Below are 20,629 nucleotides of genomic sequence, written 5' to 3'. Positions count from 1 at the left end.
GCAACTTAAGATGCATTAAAATGCATAATAGAAAAGCTCGATGAGAACTGTCAGTTACTTCTTAAGCAAAATGAAGTCATCTCTAAACTTCATGAAACTATTTCCACTTTAGAAACCGAAAATAAGGGTTTAAAGAATAAAATAAGTGAACTTCAGATAAGGTTAGAGGACAGTGAGCAATATTCTCGTGCTAATACACTCGAGATATTTGGTGTACCTGAAACTCCAAACGAGAACACTTTAGATAAGGTGATTGAGGTTGGTAAGGCACTGGACATGGAAGTTCGTGCTGAGATGATTGATGTGTGCCATCGATTGAAGAAGCAGAACAATCGGTCAACTCCTGGTATAATAGTGCGGTTTGTACGAAGAACTGATAAGGAGTTAATGTTACAGAAAAGACGTGTGAAACGCACACTGTCAACACGTCATCTAGGACTTCCATCGGATACACCCATCTATTTAAATCAATCTTTGTCCCGAGCAAGACGGATTTTGTTCGCGTAAGCACGGCAAATAAAAATCGACAAAAAATACAAGTTTCTGTGGGTCGACAAAGGAGGCAATATAAAGATTAAACGAGAAGAAGGCAGCAAAGCAATTCTTATCTCTAGTGATGTCGACTAACAAAGACTCTAGATTTCAACAACCTTTAGTTTGTTATCAGAATGTTGATGGATTGAGAACTAAACTTCATGAGTTATCTCTTGCACTCCTGAATTCTTCTTGTGAGATTATCGTCTTATCTGAAACCTGGCTGACTGAGTACATTAGAGACGGTGAATTCTGTGATGGCAAATACAAAATTTATCGATGCGACCGTAACCCAACATTATCAGGTAGAACGAGAGGCGGGGGCATGCTGGTGGCTGTTGCTGCTTCGTTGTCGACTGCATTGGTGAGTGTGCGTGCGGAGGTCAGATCCGAATCACTCACTGTCAAACTGCGTCTGCCTGGACGAACTATCAACATCACAGCAGTTTATCTGAGACCAACAGCTGGACTCCTCGATTATCAGAACTTTGTAGACAGTATTGAAAACGAGTACGGTTTGATAAACGATGACAATATTATTGTTGGCGATTTCAATCTGAATGAGATTACTGATTATAATTTCAACTTCTCTGTCGGCTCCAGTAAGGCTAGATGTATTGCTCAATTAATGAGTCTGTTAAATTTGAATTCCTTCAATAATGTTCCAAATATAAATGGAAGAACTCTTGATTTAATCTTGAGTAATATCCCGTTGAATGTTACCAGGCAAGACGATCCCACGCTTGCTCAAAATAGTCACCACCCTGCTCTTGTTTTTCACATTGAAATGACTCACGTAGCTTTCCTTCCCACTAGCATTTCTTACTATAATTTTAAAAAAGCAGATTTTCATAAGCTTTATATAACTTTACAAAATTCTGATTGGGACAGTTTATACTTGATTGAGGATGTTGATAAAGCCGTTGAGTATTATTATGATTTGTTGCTTAAGGCTATGAATCAATGTATTCCAACAATAAATAAAATAAGTAGTATTAAGTATCCACGTTGGTTTAACAATGATATCATAAAAAATCTCAAATTAAAAAATAAGTTAGCCCGTTTGAGAAAGTTTTCAAATCATTACAAGGAAAGGTTTCGAGAAGTTCGAACTAAACTGAAGTTTCAAATAACAGTTGCATATCACAGCTACATAGCAGGTGTACAAAACAGTGCTAAAACTAACATTAAAAGTTTTTGGAACTACGTGAAGGATAGAAGAGCAAATAGAACCGTACCTGGGGAATATGAAATTGACAATGTGAAGATTCCTGCTAGAGAAGTATCTCAAGCATTTGCTGATCATTTTGCGTCTGTTTATGATAATGATACTCACTTTGTTCTCGACGACATAGTAGGTCCCAATAACAATTTCAAAATAAACGGTGTCTCAGACTCTTTTAATATAAGAATCATTACTGAGGGAGAAGTAGCTGAATCTATTAAAAACCTAAAACCTAAAAGATCTTGTGGTCCAGATAACATACCCCCCTATATAATAAAGGGCTGTGGGGAAATTTTGATTAAGCCTCTACACTATTTATTCAACCTGTCCATCCGTAAAAACAAGTTTCCTAGAAGGTGGAAGGAGGCAAGAGTCACTCCGATTCCTAAGGGTGGAAAATTAAATGATTTGAAAAACTTCAGGCCAATATCCAACTTGAATGCAACTGCAAAAGTATTCGAGTATGTACTGTTTGAGCATATTTTCAATAATTTTAAAAACATTATAACGGTTAGTCAGCATGGTTTCCTTAAAAAACGATCAACTGTCAGTAATCTTCTCCTATTTACTAATTACATTTCAAGTCACCTTGATAAAGGCATACGTGTTGATGCAATTTACCTCGATTATTCCAGAGCTTTTGATAAGGTAGACCACAAAATCCTTCTGCAGAAAATGTTTGCCTTTGGTTTCACATCCGAAATGGTTGTCTTCTTTCACTCATACCTTAGTCAGCGTTTATTCTTTGTGTATTTCAATAATATTAGATCAAAATGTTTCACGAGTGGTTCAGGTGTGCCCCAGGGGAGTAATCTTGGGCCTCTTTTGTTCCTTTTACTTATTAATGACATTCCAGAGTGTATTAAAAACAGTAATTGTCTCATTTATGCAGATGATGTTAAAATTTATCGAACTATACAGGATGATCAGGACTCTCAGATGTTACAGGAGGATTTGGGCAGGTTGAATGATTGGAGTGAAAAAAACAATCTGGCATTAAATGTGAAGAAATGTAAATTTATTGTCTTCACTAGACAGCAACAGATTTTTGCTGACTACAAATTATTAGATGAACATCTTGAAAGAGTTTATGTGATTAAGGATTTGGGTGTCTACATAGACTCCACTCTCACCTTCAGAGATCACATTAATTACATCCTTAATATTTCAAATAAGATGCTAGGATTTATCATAAGAAATGTCACACACTTCACAGACATTGATTTAATCAAGATGCTGTATCTGGCCCTGGTGAGAGGTAGACTTGAGTATTGTGCAGTTGTTTGGAGTCCTTATCAAGAGATATATATTAGTAGTATCGAACGCATACAAAATAAATTCCTCAGATTCATGTATTACAAGAAGTATGGACATTCATTCCCGTATGACTTTTCTATGAGGTGTCTGAGAGTCAGTTTTTAAATTATGTTGTTGAAGAACAGGCGGGATTTCGTATCATTGTTTTATTTAAAATATTGAATAATCATTTAGAAATTCCGAATATTATCGAACTCTTTAGTATCTTTGTTCCGTTAAATAGACCTAGATTAAATATGTTTTTTGCTTTGGATAGAATATACACTGTACATCATGCAAATTGCTTCTTACAAAAAACTGTTAGATTGTACAATTCTTTGAATACGATTCTAGATATATTCGCTGATAATTTGCGCAATTTTAGTGAACAATGTTATCAAGCTCTTAAATAATTATAAATGCTTAATCAATGTTCAGACTATAAAAATTTAAAATTCAAATTCTTCTTCTTAAAATAGGCTTGCTACCTATTCTCTTTTTTCAATTTGCCTTTTTTTTCTTCAGTCTTTTTTCTATTTTCTATTGTGTCTTGTGTTATTTCCTATTTATAATCTTTCTTCCAAACTATTTTTATTGCTATTTTTAGTTTTTTTTTCTTTCTTACTAATTTAGTTTCAGTTTTTGTAAACAATTGATTTTCAATGAGGCTTGTTTTGGCATGAAGCTGTAAGCCTCTATATGTTGTTGTAATTTTTCTATTCATGTAAATAAATAAATAAAATAAATATCAACTACCATGATCCACCGACTATTGAACTTCTCCATGGCCTATTATATTTACAACCAAGAGCTCAATATTATAAAATACACTCCCCGACAAAATGGATACTCATCCGCTCCAACAACATACACTGGCATAGCCACCAATCTTGAAGTCCTAAATGTCATAAAAAAAGCAGAAAGCTGAATGAACTTGAACAATACTAAATCTACAATAATTAAACAAAACAATATCCCAACAGTATTCTAAATGATCAAATAAATTTCTCATCCCAGACACTTTCTGAGAGAATAGTTCACAATTTAAAAATCCCCCAACTAGCAAATTTTCAATTTCAAAGCAACCAACAGTTTACTATCAACAGAATACTGAAATTTTTGATAATAGAAGCGAAATTACTACGAACAACTCTCACATCTCAAAAGATATTGAATGTATAATGATTCAAGATCATGGCATGGAATTCAACAAGTTTGACAACCATAAAACAGCATGGCATGACTTTTACAATCAGCTGTTGCATAATACTCCAACAACAGACTTCTTTCACTCCAACAGCTGACTTCTTCCAAATATACAGTGGCTTAATATTCGAGTCCTTCCATGAAGTTCACTTTACAGAATAGCTTTGAAAATTCATTGCTAAAAGACTGCTGTTATGGAATAAATTGTGATATTGTAATGTTTGCTGTTTAAAAATATATTATCTCCTTCACATATTAGGTGATTAGAACAGAAATTTCTGATATTCGATTCTAGGTGGAAGAACGAATGATTAGATTATCACTTGCTCCGTTCACCCTGAACGGTGAACTATAGTAAGATAACGCTTATCTCTTGCAATTTGAGAACCCAGTCTTAATCAATATTCTCCTCATAAACAATTAATTTGGAAATTTTACGAAGATTGGAAAAAAGTTATTGGAATTTTTTTAACCATAAACAAATATGAGTAATTTCAGAGAATATTTTGTGAATTCATAAAAACACTTTATACTTGAATGGGCTACTTTTGAACAAATTAATAAAAACAATATAACAATCTTGTAGTAGGTACCCTTTATTTTTAAAAACATTAAAATAGTTGAACGACTAGTTTTGACCCTAACTTGAATAATTTTCAAGTTGAAATGTAGAAAATAAATAAACAAGTTGATACTATATAATATGAACATATGCTTATTTTCATATGATTAATTTATTTCTTATTCATTATTTTTGGTTGAAGTTATTAAATTTTAATGAAATTAAATTTTATTTACTTTTAATTTTATCAAAAATGGGATTATTTAAGTCAAATTGAATTATATTTATTAAATTATTCCTATTTAATTTTGCAGTTTTAGGTATAAAATTCTTCTTTCTTTATGAAAATGTATTACTTTCATTACCAATGCTTAGTATTTTCATAGTAGAATTTATATTGATATAATTATGATAAGTTTCAATTAAATGCTCAGCAAACGCCGATTTTCATATTGTTTTATTAATTTGTGAATTCATTTTACATTGATTGTGTCGGCGGGACGACGACGAGATTGTTGTAAAGTTGATCTAGAATACATTGTCTTTGATGAAACAATGAGTTATTATTTTGAAGAAACAAGAAAATAAGTGATAAACAAACCGTATGATGAAGATGGTGCAGTTGTAGTTACAGTGTCCACCAGCTCTTTTCGTTCCTTACGTTTCTTCTTCTTGGGTGAACAAAATCGTGCTTCGATTTCTGCTTTCACCCCAGACTTGAACTGCGTCTCAAGTGTAGGGTCTTCATCTTGGCATCGCTAAAAAAAAGATACACGATGAAAATGCCAATTTTAATTTTGTATATACGACGAGAAGAACACAATCGAAAATATTACTCAGGAGCTACTTCCTAGTTGATATCCATAATTATTATTCAGCTTCTACTTTCAACAAAATGAAACTCCATAAGCTTCAATGTATATTTATTTATTGAACTTATTTATTGAGAATACATTACATGAAAAAACGTACAACTAGAAAAGGTTTACAGCTAAACGCCAAAACAAACTTCATTTAAACAAAAAGTATGACACAAATGATTTGGAAATAATACTATTAAGAACTTGAAATTAAAAAGCAAAACAAAACTAGATAAAGAAAACAGAAAATAGTAGCTTAGAGAAAAAACTGTTTTAGAAATAAGAACTTGATATTAAAAATTAAGATAAACTTGATTAAGAAAACAGAAAACAGTTGCTTAAAACGAGATTAGATAGTTGGAGAAAAGTTGATTATAAATAAGAACTACATTTAAAAAAAAAACTTAATGAAGAAAACAAAAAAAAAATGATAAAAAGAAGAACAGGGGAAAAATGAAAGGAAGAATATATTGAAGGTCTGCAAAATAATGTGACATTAAAAATTGAAGAGCTTGCATAGATTTAAAACAAAATTTGCGTAAATTATCACCAAATGGATCAAGAATCGGGTTTCAACTATTATACAGGCGCAATGTTCGTTGAAGATGTTCGCATGGACTGATCATATGGATAGTAAATATAATGTTTTTTATAAAAAAAATATCTAAGAAATCTATTCTGTATGTGTTCAACACAGTTTACAAAAGAATTCTGATATGGATTCCAAATCACAGCACAGTACTCTAATGAATAAATGAATAAATGAATAAATGAATTTATTTCCTCCTCAAATTACAAATTACAAAAGCAGAAATTAAATAGTATCTTGGAAATTATACTGATCACGTATCCAGTTGTGTGATCAGATAATCAAAGTATAATTAACAAGGTAAAAACATTATCAACTTAAATAATAAATAATAAAAATAAAAGTAAACTTGTATGAAAAAAAAATAAAAATAAAAGCTGTGAGTCTAGTCTAGGTGATTAAGATTGCTAAAACAATACTGAAACTACTGCCTGTAGCGCATGAGATAAAAAAAACAAATCGACTTCTCATCAAAGAGTAGTACAGCATTTTGATAAGCCCAATTATCTGTGAAATGTCTAACATTTCTTATCAAGAAGCCTAACATCTTATTGGAACTTTTAACAAAATAATTAACATGCTCCTTGAAATTGAGGGTGGAGTCAATGAAAATGCCCAAATCCTTCATAAAATAAACTCTTTCAAGTTGGTTACCCTGCATTGAGTAGCTAAAAACGTCAGGCGTCCGCTGCCTTGTGAAAATCATTTATTTACACTTCTGTATATTGAGTACCAGTTTATTTCTCAGACTCCAATCATGTATTCTATCTAAGTCTTGTTGTAATAACTCAGTGCCTCGACAGTCATTTATGGCGCGATAAATTTTGACATCATCTGCATATATTAGGCAGTTGCTATTTTTTACACAAGAAGAAATGCCATTAAGAGTAAACCCAAGTTGCTACCCTGAGGTACTCCTTAATTACTATAAAATTTCCCTGATCTAATGTTGTTAAAGAGTACAAAAAACAATCGATCAAGTAGGTATGAATGGAAAAAGGCTACCGATTCAGACCTGAATCCTAAGGCAAACATTTTCTGTAAAAGGATTTTGTGGTCTACTTTATCGAAGGCTTTAGAAGAATCAAGGTAAATGGCATCAGTACGTAAGCCTCTATCAAGGTTTGCAGAAACAAAATTAGTAAAAAATAGAAGATTGCTAACTGTTGAACGTTTAGGAAAGTCAGTTAGGAAAAAGTCAGGAAACCATGTTGATATTATTGGTTTAAAATGATTGTAGATACGTTTATACAATATATATTCAAATATTTTTGCAGTTGAGTTCAAATTAGATATTGGTCTGTAATTCGATAAGTTGGATTGGAGTCACTCTTGCTTCTTTCCATCTACTTGGGAATCTGTTTTTGTCAATGGAGAGATTGAATAAATTGAAGAGGCTTGATCAAAATTTCCGAACAGCCCTTGATTATATACGGCGGAATGTTGTCTGGCCCACATGACCTTTTAGGTTTCAAATTCCTAATGGATTCAACAACCTCATCTACAGTTATATTTTTTATACCAAAGCTATCAACTGTGCTACTGATTTCAGCATCTGTTTCAACAAGGTCATCAAAGCCAAATGGAGCATCATTGCTATAAACTGAAGCAAAATAGTTTGCAAATTTTTGTGGTACTTCACTAACCGAAATCTTAACACCATTCAATTCATATTCGCTGAGTACTGTATTATTTGCTCTTTTTCAATGCTCTCTGAAAAGTTCTGATAATGGATGAGCCCAGCTGTTAGTCTGAGATAAACAGCAGTGATGTTGATAGTGCGTCCAGGTAGGCGAAGCCGAATGATAAGAGATTCGTATTGGGTCTCCGCTCTCGACGCGACAGCTACAGCCGGCAACCAGCACACCCCCTCCTCTCGTTAACCCTGATACAGTTCGGTCGCGATCACATCGAAAGACTCGATACCTGCCGTCGCAAGAGCAGAACTCGCCATCTTCAATGTCCTCGGTTAGCCAGGTTTCAAATAAGATAATAATATCGCAAGTAAAACTCAAAAGTGAAACAGACAAATCATGCAGCTCGTCAACCTTATTTTTCAATGCTAAATTTTCAGTTTTAAACTTAGTCTCTTCAAGTTTCATTATAACTTCGTTTTGAGTAAGAAGCAATACACTATTTTCATCAAGTTTCTTGTGGCATGGATTCAAAGACTTACCCAAATCATCTTCGAGTTGTTTGAATCTCGAGTCAATTCCTTTCTCGATTCTAGCTAGCATAGCCTCTAAATTACGCTTGTTAATCGAGTCATTATACGAGTCGTCCGAGCCCGCCATCACTGGAGTTGAATCACTAAGTGATCGACTCAGACGGCGGTCTTTAACACACTATCACAGTTCCAACCGTCACTAGCAGACGACGAAACAAAACTCACATCAGACTCATTCAAAATAACACAAGTGGTGTGGAAATAACCCGAACATACTTTACAACTCACTTTATCCTTCGAACTCCGATTCACCGGTTTTAAACATTTAACGCAGTTACTCATTTTTAGTACAGCTCTTATCTACCGATAAGCAGGAGCAAAACAGAAATACAACCTCTCTCATTGATTGCTCGACGCAGACTGTGCGTCTGCTGAATGTTCAAAATAATGTTCGAAAATATTTAGCTGAATGTTCTCGATTTTCCAATGAAAATCAACTATCAAGAATTATGAAATAGTGAGATTAGTCATTATAATGAAATTATTGAAACTCACCATACAAAAAAATTGCCGAATGAATTTTGCATCTCTCTCTTGAATGCCAATACAGTCTCCATGATACCATTCTTCACAGCTATCACATCCTCTGTAAACGATGAATAGAATGAATGTATTCATTAATTCAGTATCATGATAGCAGCAGTATGTCGAACTGGAGCACCAATGTCAAATATTCAGCAATGAATTTTCTGTTTAATGCACATACTTTTATGAAAAATTTATCCCTTTACGGATGTCTTTTTATAAATTTGTAAAATGGTTTAAATTCAACATTTCAAATTCGTAAAATTTCTTACATTTAATTTCAAAATGTAAAAAACTCCAACTCGTGGGATTTTGATTTCCTCGACATACCATGTGCACAAAGGCAGCATCACTAAATACTTCTTCTGATAATTGGATAAAATACACACAGTTGCATTATTACAACAATATTATTTTGAGGAAATTCAATCGATAGCTTAATTCAACATAATTTGAATTGGAAAAAATGGAATTATCCAAGTAGAATAAGAGAAATAAGTAGATTAGTGGAAGATAGCAAATTAATCTTGTAGTGAACGAAAGTTCTGTGTAGGAAGAAGAGATAGAACAGAAAATGAGAGGATGACCAAGAAAATAACGTGAAGCATACACTGGAACAACATTTATACTGCACTTCGAAGTTTTTTTTTTTTAATAAAAAGAAGTTAACAGATTAATGAGTTAAACGTGTGGACTAAAATCCTGTCAGCTGAGTTATAGGCCTCTGATAGATAGACTGTAGTTATAGAAAAAATTTTAACAGAAACGGTAGGCTATTATAAAATACTTGAAAATAAGAACATTCACATGTGTGTGTTTGTGTGAAGAATCAATAAAAAACGATTTCTCATCATTACATTCAGATTGGATTAGGGGTGTCCTACAGTTCAGTTGAATCTGAGTGCAATCAATGATATTTTCAATATTGTACTCACATCATAAATCTGGAAGAATCTGACGATCTGCAGATACAATACTTTTGGCCATCTTGCTTCAAAAGTGTAGCGATTTTCGATTTGCGTTCAGGAAGTTGGAACTGCTTTGCAATCTCTTCTCGCTGAAACATACAGCACTTATGAAGACTGGCTAAAATATATACCATATAGGAACACGACACAGATAGATTTAAATGCCCGTTCAGCTGGGCCTGAAGGCCAGGTCACACAGAGAGATCTACGATGAGAATTTATTGGGAGGATATAGAAAAGTATATAATATGTAGGTATAAGTTATCACATACACCCTGAGTAGCTTCAGAGGTGGGTGATTGATACCCAGGTGTTGCTCCTGGATGACTTCGCTCAGTCGTAATGTGGGCGGGGAAAGGAGGCAAGTCGAAGTTCCTCTTCCTTCTTCTTTGTGCCTCAGCTGGCGTGAACAGCACCTCCTGGTGCTTCTGACGGCGTGAAGGTCGCTCTCTTCTCTGATGACACCACTTTGATGTAATTTTGTATCGGCCTTACGGCCTCGGTTCCGCTCCAGTGAAGTAGGAAAAGGAAGGACAGACAGGATAGGGACGGCAGACAACGGTCCGCTGTGCCCTGGGGAGAAGGAAGAATAGGGACGGCAGACAACGGTCCGCTGTGCCCTGGGGAGAAGAAAGAATAGGGACGGCAGACAACGGTCCGCTGTGCCCTGGGGAAATGGGAGGACAGGGACGGCAGACAACGGTCCGCTGTGCCCTAGGGAGATGGGAGGACAGGGACGGCAGACAACGGTCCGCTGTGCCCTGAGGGGATGGAAAGACAGGGACGGCAGACAACGGTCCGCTGTGCCCTGGGGAAATGGGAGGACAGGGACGGCAGACAACGGTCCGCTGTGCCCTAGGGAGATGGGAGGACAGGGACGGCAGACAACGGTCCGCTGTGCCCTGGGGGAATGGAAGGTCAGGGACGGCAGACAACGGTCCGCTGTGCCCTGGGGGAATGGAAGGTCAGGGACGGCAGACAACGGTCCGCTGTGCCCTAGGGAGATGGAAGGTTAGGGACGTACGGCAGCCAACGGGCCGCTGTACCAGGACAGGAGGTCGGGGACGTACGGCAGCCAACGGGCCGCTGTACAAGGAGCAGGAAGGTTGTGAGCGGAATGCTGTGGTCTGGGGCTCGTCCGGCCTTTAAATACTCCCCCAAAGTGGAGGGGATGGAGTTGTACCGCCGCCAGAGGCGGTGGAAATCGTCTCGATGCGCGGAAGATGGTGCGCCATCGGTACCTTCCTTATCTTCACGGTCGGATAGCGTTGCTGATAGCCGAGCGTCTTTCTTCAATATTAATTATTTAGCAATATTTTCCGTCACAATTTTACTCTGTGACACCCCACTCCTACTTGGGGGGGGGGGGGTCAGAGCCCTCTATGGCATCACCTTTAAAGGCGTGAGCCATCTAGGCATCACCTTAAGAGGTGTACACCTCCCAGGCATCACCTTTAGGGGTGTATGCCACTCACTATGAGCATCTTCTACACCCGGTCCACCAGGTACATATTCACATCGTCCATCTGGAAATTGGACTTTTATGCGTGGCTTGCCAGCCCGTTTACGCTTACCAGGTGTTGAGACTCGGTGACACAACACTGGATCCTTATTCCTTGAGAGTCCTGGTTTGGGATCCTGGGACTGTGAGACTACCTCTTTGACAGTCGAAGACTGTGTTTGCTCTTCTACTTCCGTATCAGTTGAGGAGGGTATTGACTCCTCCACATCCATGGCAGTGGGGGGTGGTGTTGTCTCGTTCACATCCATGACCGTGGGGGGTGATGTTGTCTCTTTCACATCCCTCTCAGAGTTTCCACTTGTGTTGGTGGCTGGGGCATGAATCGTGGCCCGCCATTCAGAGTCAGTCATTTCATCCCTGTGATCCATCACTATGTTGCCCCTGGATTCTTTCCTCGGAATATATGACAACTCTGCCTTTCTATCAATCAAGGCATTGGGTTCGACTCTGTTCAAACCAAACTGCATGAATATCCTTTTGTCGCGATCCTTGTTGTCCTGAGATTCGGATTGTACAGCTGATATTGTTGGGACTGCTGTTGTCTTAGTCCCCAATAAGAGAGATTGCGACATTATTAGCGGACTTGTAGGATTCAGTTGGGGAGGATCCCACTCTACCTCTCTCGTGAATGTGTGAATATTCACCCTGTTCTCACGCATAAATTCCATGCCTAATAGCAACTCTTGTCCAAGTCCATCCAGTATAGACGCCACTAGTGGAACTGTGATTTGTCCTATACTGACATTAGTTGTCAGCTTCCCATTTAATGGGGTAGATCGGTAGATCGTCCATCAGCTAATAATGCGTGGTGATAAGTTGGTACCTTCCTTATCATCCCTATTTTTTGGAGAACTTCATAAACCTCATTACTCATATAATTAGCTTCAGCGCCACTATCTAGCAATGCCAGACACTTTTTACCTCCGATTGTCACAGTAATGAATAGTCTGTTGTCCCTTGATGACTCTTCAATCACAGGAATCCTGTGTGCCGTTCGCATCACTGCTGTCTTGTTCGGAGTTTTATTCTCCTTCTGCACATCACAGACGCATATCAGTGCTCTCTTTCCGCTCCTTTTACATGGTGGAATATCGGGACAGTGTGATCTCCAGTGCCCCGGTCTCTTGTATTGCCCACACATGGGTTCAGACTCACTAAGAGATGGTCTGTTACTAGTAGGGGTTATAACTGTCTCAACCTTGAGCCTTGTAATCTTTTTCGTGTCCTCAATCATGTGAACTCTCGAATTCTGTCTATTCTGTTTCTCCTCTGCTTTTATTTGTTCATACTCCCTCGCGAATTTTTCCAATTCGTTGATACTATGAACATCTGATTGCCGAATATACAATTTGTACCGTGGGAGGAGATTCTTATACACTCTCTGTAATTTATTTTCGTCTGTGAAACCTCCTCGACGCCTCATGAGTGTCAGTACATCTTCGAGAAATTCGTCAAACGACTCACCTTCCTTTTGCTTCCTTGTCTGGATTAGATTCTCGAGGTCCTCCTCATAGGTAAGTGAGTAGTAGCGTGATCTGAAATCTGTCACAGAATTGTCCCATGATTTCCACTGGTCACGACGATTACGCATCCATAGAGTAGCTTTACCAACTAGTAGCTCAGGTAGCGCGACTAGTAGTTGGTTGCCAGTGAGCCCATAGGCTTGTTGTAGCTCGTCTAGCCTTTCTAAGAAGCTGGGAGCATCTGACTGGCCGTCGAATGACAGTCTCCAGCTTCTTACTTTGTCACATACCACGCCTGGGTCCATGAGTGGGGTTTGTGTTAATGTTGGTTCTGAACCCAGCTTGGGCACCTGTCGCTGAGTGGTTCTTACTTCGTTGCCTCGTGCCCCAAGTGCGGGCGCCAATCTATCACGTACACCCTGAGTAGCTTCAGAGGTGGGTGATTGATACCCAGGTGTTGCTCCTGGATGACTTCGCTCAGTCGTAATGTGGGCGGGGAAAGGAGGCAAGTCGAAGTTCCTCTTCCTTCTTCTTTGTGCCTCAGCTGGCGTGAACAGCACCTTCTGGTGCTTCTGACGGCGTGAAGGTCGCTCTCTTCTCTGATGACACCACTTTGATGTAATTTTGTATCGGCCTTACGGCCTCGGTTCCGCTCCAGTGAAGTAGGAAAAGGAAGGACAGACAGGATAGGGACGGCAGACAACGGTCCGCTGTGCCCTGGGGAGAAGGAAGAATAGGGACGGCAGACAACGGTCCGCTGTGCCCTGGGGAAATGGGAGGACAGGGACGGCAGACAACGGTCCGCTGTGCCCTAGGGAGATGGGAGGACAGGGACGGCAGACAACGGTCCGCTGTGCCCTGAGGGGATGGAAAGACAGGGACGGCAGACAACGGTCCGCTGTGCCCTAGGGAGATGGGAGGACAGGGACGGCAGACAACGGTCCGCTGTGCCCTGGGGGAATGGAAGGTCAGGGACGGCAGACAACGGTCCGCTGTGCCCTGGGGGAATGGAAGGTCAGGGACGGCAGACAACGGTCCGCTGTGCCCTAGGGAGATGGGAGGACAGGGACGGCAGACAACGGTCCGCTGTGCCCTAGGGAGATGGGAGGACAGGGACGGCAGACAACGATCCGCTGTGCCCTAGGGAGATGGAAGGTTAGGGACGTACGGCAGCCAACGGGCCGCTGTACCAGGACAGGAGGTCGGGGACGTACGGCAGCCAATGGGCCGCTGTACAAGGAGCAGGAAGGTTGTGAGCGGAATGCTGTGGTCTGGGGCTCGTCCGGCCTTTAAATACTCCCCCAAAGTGGAGGGGATGGAGTTGTGCCGCCGCCAGAGGCGGTGGAAATCGTCTCGATGCGCGAAAGATGGTGCGCCATCGGTACCTTCCTTGTCTCCACGGTCGGCTTGCGTTGCTGATAGCCGAGCGTCTTTCTTCAATATTATTAATTATTTAGCAATATTTTCCGTCACAATTTTACTCTGTGACAAAGTCAAGACTGTAAAAGCCCCCATACCTGTCATCAAATTGTTGGTAGCAATCGATTAAATATGCTACTTTGGTCACAAAAATTAGATGTCGAACACTCATCTTTAATTAGAAAGATAATTTGATTTTACTAACTATATAGATATTTATAGAATCGCAGATCGCTCTGTGTGGTCGGGCCATAAATCACCAAATTCACCTCTTCGAAACTACAAACGTTTTGATTATTTGATAAAGCTACCTAAGAAATGGATTGGAACCATATTTGAAACTATAAACGTTTCATTCGATAAAACTACCAAATCGTTTGTAATCAGACATTTGAACTTTCTACCTGAAATAAGAGTTGCAAACACCAGGTAGTCTTTTTCAAAATTAAATGTTTGGATGGGTTAAAGAAACGAGCCGGGACCGCCGAAATCAATGGATGGACAGGTAGAAAATCTATAGTGAGGTCCACGTTATAATGGCAGTGTTTGATTAGAAATGGTATTGCTATCCTTGTCTATCATTCAACAAAGCGGATAGCATTATCTCTGTCTCGCTTTGCTCTGTTGCCAGATCGTCTTTTAATAATGTAGAATGAATAATTAATTAACAACATATTTTATCTTAATTATGAAAATTCATTACGAATTTATTGAAAAATATAATTCCTCGCTTAATAATAATTTATTATTTCAAACGAGAATGAACAGTTAATATTACATCAATAAACCTGTATCAGCTACCGTTTATAGAAAGCATTGACAAAACAGAGGATCGGCAACGTTGTTACTTTATCTTTCTCCACTGCCATTATAACGTGGACCTCACTATAGTGACCCTTCAGTGGTCGCCTATTAAATTTCAACATTTTCGTGTTTTATTGTTAAGGTTTCCACTCCGAGGAATATATTGGTGGACCAGTCTGATTACTTGAAGGCACTTTCAGCTGTAAACCAGTTGTAGCCTACTACAGTGATTGGATAAACACACACAAATAATATCTTTGATAAGTACAAATTTAGTCAAACGTACGTGGTGTGTAAAGCTCACATCGATTTTTGGACGTAGCTTACATTTGTTTGCCGTCCTTATAAATTCTACGAAATTGAATGGAACTTGATAAACACATGATACACATCATATGTTTGCAAAGTAGTGTTCAATCTAATAGAATTTGAAAATACGCCAAAAAACGTACGTTTGATAAGATAGAATTTTATGTATCTCAATATAGTATGTATACTGCTAGCACAGAATAGAGCAAAATAAATTATAGAAGTTTTCTCTGCTGCTAGTGAGGAAGTTGAGTTTCATCAAATGAACTATTTGGAATAATACAATTACAAGAACTTCATCACTGATTTAAATTCAATAATAATTGTAGAAAATACAAGTATGTAAGGTGCATACTAATAGATAAGTTGGTGATACCAGCCTTCAAGAAACCACACGGACCACTAATAAGGGGCAATGGAGCGGAATCAGTGGACAATAGATGGTAGTCGAGAGTTAGAGGATGAACCTTTTTGGCACAATAGCCTAGTGTACAGGTAGCGCGGCCCCGTCTCCTTTCTTTAAGGTTGATTCGGACATATGGGACTGTGCTGGTACTGTGCTGCGTTGAGTTTGCGATGGGACTGCGGTCGTGTTGGGTCGCTATCATTCACACATAGGGGACTGTACTGCGGCCGTGCTGTTGCTGTTTTGCTCTGTATTACGTCATTCCACTGCAATCACTTCTTTACTTTAGTCACAGAGATGGATTCCGACGAAGAGGATGTCATTATAGCGGTTGATGGGTTTATTGTATTACAAGAAGAAGAAGAAACAAAGAGGCCAAAATATTGGGTGCACCAGCTGTGGAAAGCAAGAGATGAAGACGGAGAATTCCACACAATATTTTCGCGTCTTAAAAGCATGATTTATCAAAACTACACTCGAGGTGGAGGCGGCCAGTTTCTCCAGAAGAAAGGTTGGCATTGATATTAAAATTAAAATACCTGGGTTCAGGCAATTCACAACTGTCAGCTTCAGCTGATTGGCTCCTTCGACAGTGAACTCTATTATTTTTCCAACATTGAAAGCTATATGAAAGTGTATGGTTGCTAAAGAAATGCCAGAATCAACAGAGGAAATGCGGGGAAAAATAGCTGAAAAGTTTGGTTCAATATGGCCGTTCCCCAATTGTATAAGTGCAATTGATGGGAAGGATATTGAAATTCAAGCTCCAAAAAATATTGGGTCACTCTACTACAACTATAAACGACATTTTCGGTTGTATAATTAGCGTTATATTAGCGTAATATATAGTTTGGTTGATGCAAACTATAAATTCGTGATAATTGATTTTGGTGGTTATGGAAAATCTAGTGATGGTGGAATTCTATCAAATTCAATTCTCAGTAAACGTTTGGATGAAGATCGCCTAAATATTTCAGGTCCTAGACAATTACCAAATTCAGTGGAAGCCTATCCATACGTGATTGAAGCATTTCCGAGCATGCCCGAGGCTGTACGGAAACAGCCGAAGCCGCTTCGGCGACCCACAGGGCATGAGACCGTGGCCTTGAAGAGCTCTCAAATGACACAGTCACCAACGCAGTACGGTACCAGCAAGTCCCCCATGTGTGAATGACTCTATAGTGAAGTCCACGTTATAATGACAGTATTTGATCAACTTTGGTTTTGCTATCCTTGTCTATCATTTGACGAAGCCGGTGGTACTATCCTTTTCTAGTTCCACAACGATGACAATTATTATGTCTTTGACAGTGTAGGAATATAATTAATGCAGAGAATCGGCATCGCTATTCTTCTATCTTTATCCACTGCCATTATAAGGTGGACCACACTGTAGGCTGTAGCCATGCATTTCAAATGGAGAGACCGTTTTGGCGAATCCATCTAGAATCGATGGCTAACCAAATTTTTTTAAGAACTGGCCGTAGTTCAGTAACTAGGTTATGTTATGGTTATTTGGTGTAAGTGCACGTCCAGTTCAAAGTAGCACAATTTTACATGCATTTAACCTATGAGTAGCAGCCATTTTGTTTATTGAAATCATCAAATTATGACATTCCTAATCTGAGTTTTCCTAACCCAAAGCTTTTCCTAACCTAAGCATTCCTAACCTTAGCTACTTATGATTGCTACTTATAGGTTAAATGCATGTAAAGTTGTGCTACTTTGAACTTAGTTTATTTTAAAAACAATAGTGACCGCCGTTTAATTTTTGTGATTTTGTGCTCAACATAACATACCGTACTAAATTGATCCCAACCAAAAATTTGATGACAGGTATGTTGGCACTGGACGTGCACTTTAGCCGGTTATTTTACCATCTATAATCCAACCTTGAATTCTATTCTTAAATCTTTGGTAAAACATGAATAAAACCAAGGAAAAACCTAAAATGTCAGATGACAAGCTAATAGCCTATAAGATATATTTCAAACATACTAACTACAGTAAGGTAAGTTATGGCAGTACTTACAGACAAGCGTGCCATATCCTTATCACCCATTCAATATTTTTATATCAACGATCGCCAATTTATTTATACGTTGCAATCAACTTTTGAGCTGGGGAAATTAAAGCTTTAAACAATTATTACATGAATGGAACATTGATAACAAAAATGGAAAGGCATTGGCGTTGACGTTCGCCCGTTGACACTTGACAGCGTCAACAGAAAACAGAACAGAACAGTAGGAGGCCCAGGAACAGTATACATACAGTATGGAAACTTGGCTAGTACCCAGACGCCAAAATCCGCCATCTTGTTAGGAAGCACCGCATTGTAATATAGTGAGGTCCACGTTGTAATGACAGTGGATGAAGATAGAAGAATAGCGATGCCGATTCTCTGCATTAATTAATCATATTCCTACACTGTCAAAAACATATTTGGCATGATTGTGGCCCTGGAAAAGGATAGTACTACAGGCTTTGTCGAATGATAGTCAAGTATAGCAAAACCAAAGTTGATCAAATACTGTCATTATAACGTGGACCTCACTATAGACACGTCACGTGACCTTGGGAAGTTCCAATCCTGGCCTTCTGATTGGCTCGTGGCAGTGAATGAGATTAATTGATCCGGATCATTAAAATGATCCGAACCTACCATCAATACAAGTGAGGTCCACGTTATAATGACAGTATTTGATCAACTTTGGTTTTGCTATTCTGCGCAGTTTTTATTCGGTACCGAATTCTTATTGAACCAAACTTGTCGGAATCGACTGAAAACAAACCGAACTGAGCGTAACAGTACCGTATAGGTGTAAAACAAGCCTTACTCAGCATCTAAACAATTTGTATCGAGCTTCGAGATTTTGTTCCCTTGTTTACTAAAACTATGAGCGACCTGGTTTGAGTGCCAGTTGACTCTAAACGAACAAAAACCAATTTCCAACTGCCTCGTTTTTGGTTATGGTGAAATCAGGCATAAAAATGCTTATATAGTGAGGTTCACGTTATAATGACACCATTTGATCAACTTTGGTTTTGCTATCCTTGTCTATCATTCGACAAAGCCGGTGGTACCATCCTTTTCTAGGTCCACAACAATGCCAATTACGTTTTTGACAGTGTAGAAATAAAATTAATTGATGCTGAGAATTGGCATTGCAATTCTTCTATCTTTATTCACTGTCATTATAACGTGGACCTCACTATAGTATTTGCGTCATGTAGAAAGCATTGGTTAGATTCCAAGTTTATCCAAGTTGAATTGAAGTCACCGCCAAGGATAAATCTCGTTCCCAACATATCAAACATTGATAGATGATCTTCTTTTCTGAATGAATATCGAGGAGGACAGTAGACAGCTGCAACTACAAATCGATAATTAACTGCTTCCACACATACTCCTATCAATTGAATTCGTTCAGTTTCTAATTTAACGTGTTCATTATGCTGAATGCTCTCTTTGATTATATGATTGAACTCCCCCCTCTCGCAACATTGTTGGGATGTAAGGCATGGTAGGTCCTGTAACCTTTAAATTTTATGTAGGATTGTTTTGTAAAGTGAGACTCAGAAATGAGACAAATATCTACATTATCTATGTTTAGAACTGCTTCCAATTCCAGTTGTCGTTGTAAGAGTCCATTTGCGTTCCATTCCATTATGTTTAGTGAACGAATCATTTTGGTTTTTGTTGTCTATTATTGTCTAATTTCTCGATGTGAGATTGAAGGGATGAAATTATTTTCTCTTGTTTATCAAGTTTAGATAAGATGAGCTGTAGGATTTGTGAGGTGTCTTTTACTTCTTCATTTTTCTTCATCTGCGATTTATTTTCTTTGGATACGATTTCGGCAAAAGTCATTCTCTTTTCTGTGGGCCTACTTTGATGTTGAGTGGGCCTACTTTGAGAATAAGCCACATTCAGAGCCTGAGAATCGACAACATTTTTTGATGTTATATTCTTACTGGCTACCCTACTCGAGTTACATATTTTTTGTAACTCAATTGCTACAGAGCAACCACAGTAGCTTGCAGGATGAGCTTCACCACAATGAATGCATTTCGGTAGTGCTTCACTAGGTTTCGTACACTCCTTTGATGCATGTTTTCCAGCGCACTTCACACATCTGGCCTCCTTGTTGCAATAAGCCTGAGTGTGGTTGAAAGCCTGGCAACGCTTACATTGAGGTATTAGATTAACTTTCTTCAATGCTTCAACTTCTACTCTACAACCCAGAATATGTTTAAGTTCAAAAACCTTCTTAACATTCTCTTCTGCGCTGAACGAAACCATGAACATGTCTAATGGTTCTTTAGTTTTCCACTTCAACTTATTCACTACATCTACCACTAGCAATCCCTTAGCCTTTAAGTCCTCCATTATGGATTCTATACTACAGGAGTGATGAAGTTTTTTTATCATCACTCTTATGGGTCTCACCTGTTTGTTTTCATACGAGTGCCAGTTGAAACCATCGTTGATTAATTCTTTTGTAATATTTCTGTACGTTTCTGAATCTACTGAATTTACTTTGAAAGTCTCTCTACTCAAGAGCTTTATTCTAAATTTTTTCATCTGAAGTCACTTTTTTCAAACTTTTATGAAGAGACTCCAGGCTCTTTATACCATCCACTATGATTGGTGGCGGTGGCGTTTCTTTCTTCTTGTTCTTTACTTCCTCACCTTTATTCTTCTGCAATG

At 38.5% G+C, this 20,629-nt stretch overlaps 1 protein-coding gene across 1 annotated transcript in view; it reads right to left on the bottom strand.

The window, feature by feature from the left end:
• LOC111046772 (CXXC-type zinc finger protein 1) overlaps positions 1 to 18,165 on the bottom strand; it is a 52,651-nt gene extending 34,486 nt beyond the window's left edge. The window contains exons 1-4 of the mRNA XM_022332398.2: positions 17,948 to 18,165; positions 9,960 to 10,081; positions 8,995 to 9,085; positions 5,425 to 5,581 (exon numbers count right to left, since the gene is read on the bottom strand). Coding sequence (XP_022188090.1) covers positions 5,425 to 5,581; positions 8,995 to 9,085; positions 9,960 to 10,081; positions 17,948 to 17,977 — 400 coding nt within the window. The 5' untranslated portion in view covers positions 17,978 to 18,165. The remainder of the gene's footprint in view (positions 1 to 5,424; positions 5,582 to 8,994; positions 9,086 to 9,959; positions 10,082 to 17,947) is intronic.
• Between the last annotated feature and the right edge of the window lie 2,464 nt (positions 18,166 to 20,629).

Source organism: Nilaparvata lugens, chromosome X, assembly GCF_014356525.2.
Source record: "Nilaparvata lugens isolate BPH chromosome X, ASM1435652v1, whole genome shotgun sequence".
In the NCBI taxonomy this organism is placed as follows: domain Eukaryota; kingdom Metazoa; phylum Arthropoda; class Insecta; order Hemiptera; family Delphacidae; genus Nilaparvata; species Nilaparvata lugens.
Note: the sequence above shows the minus strand (reverse complement) of the source record. Positions and strands in the feature narration are given on the sequence as shown.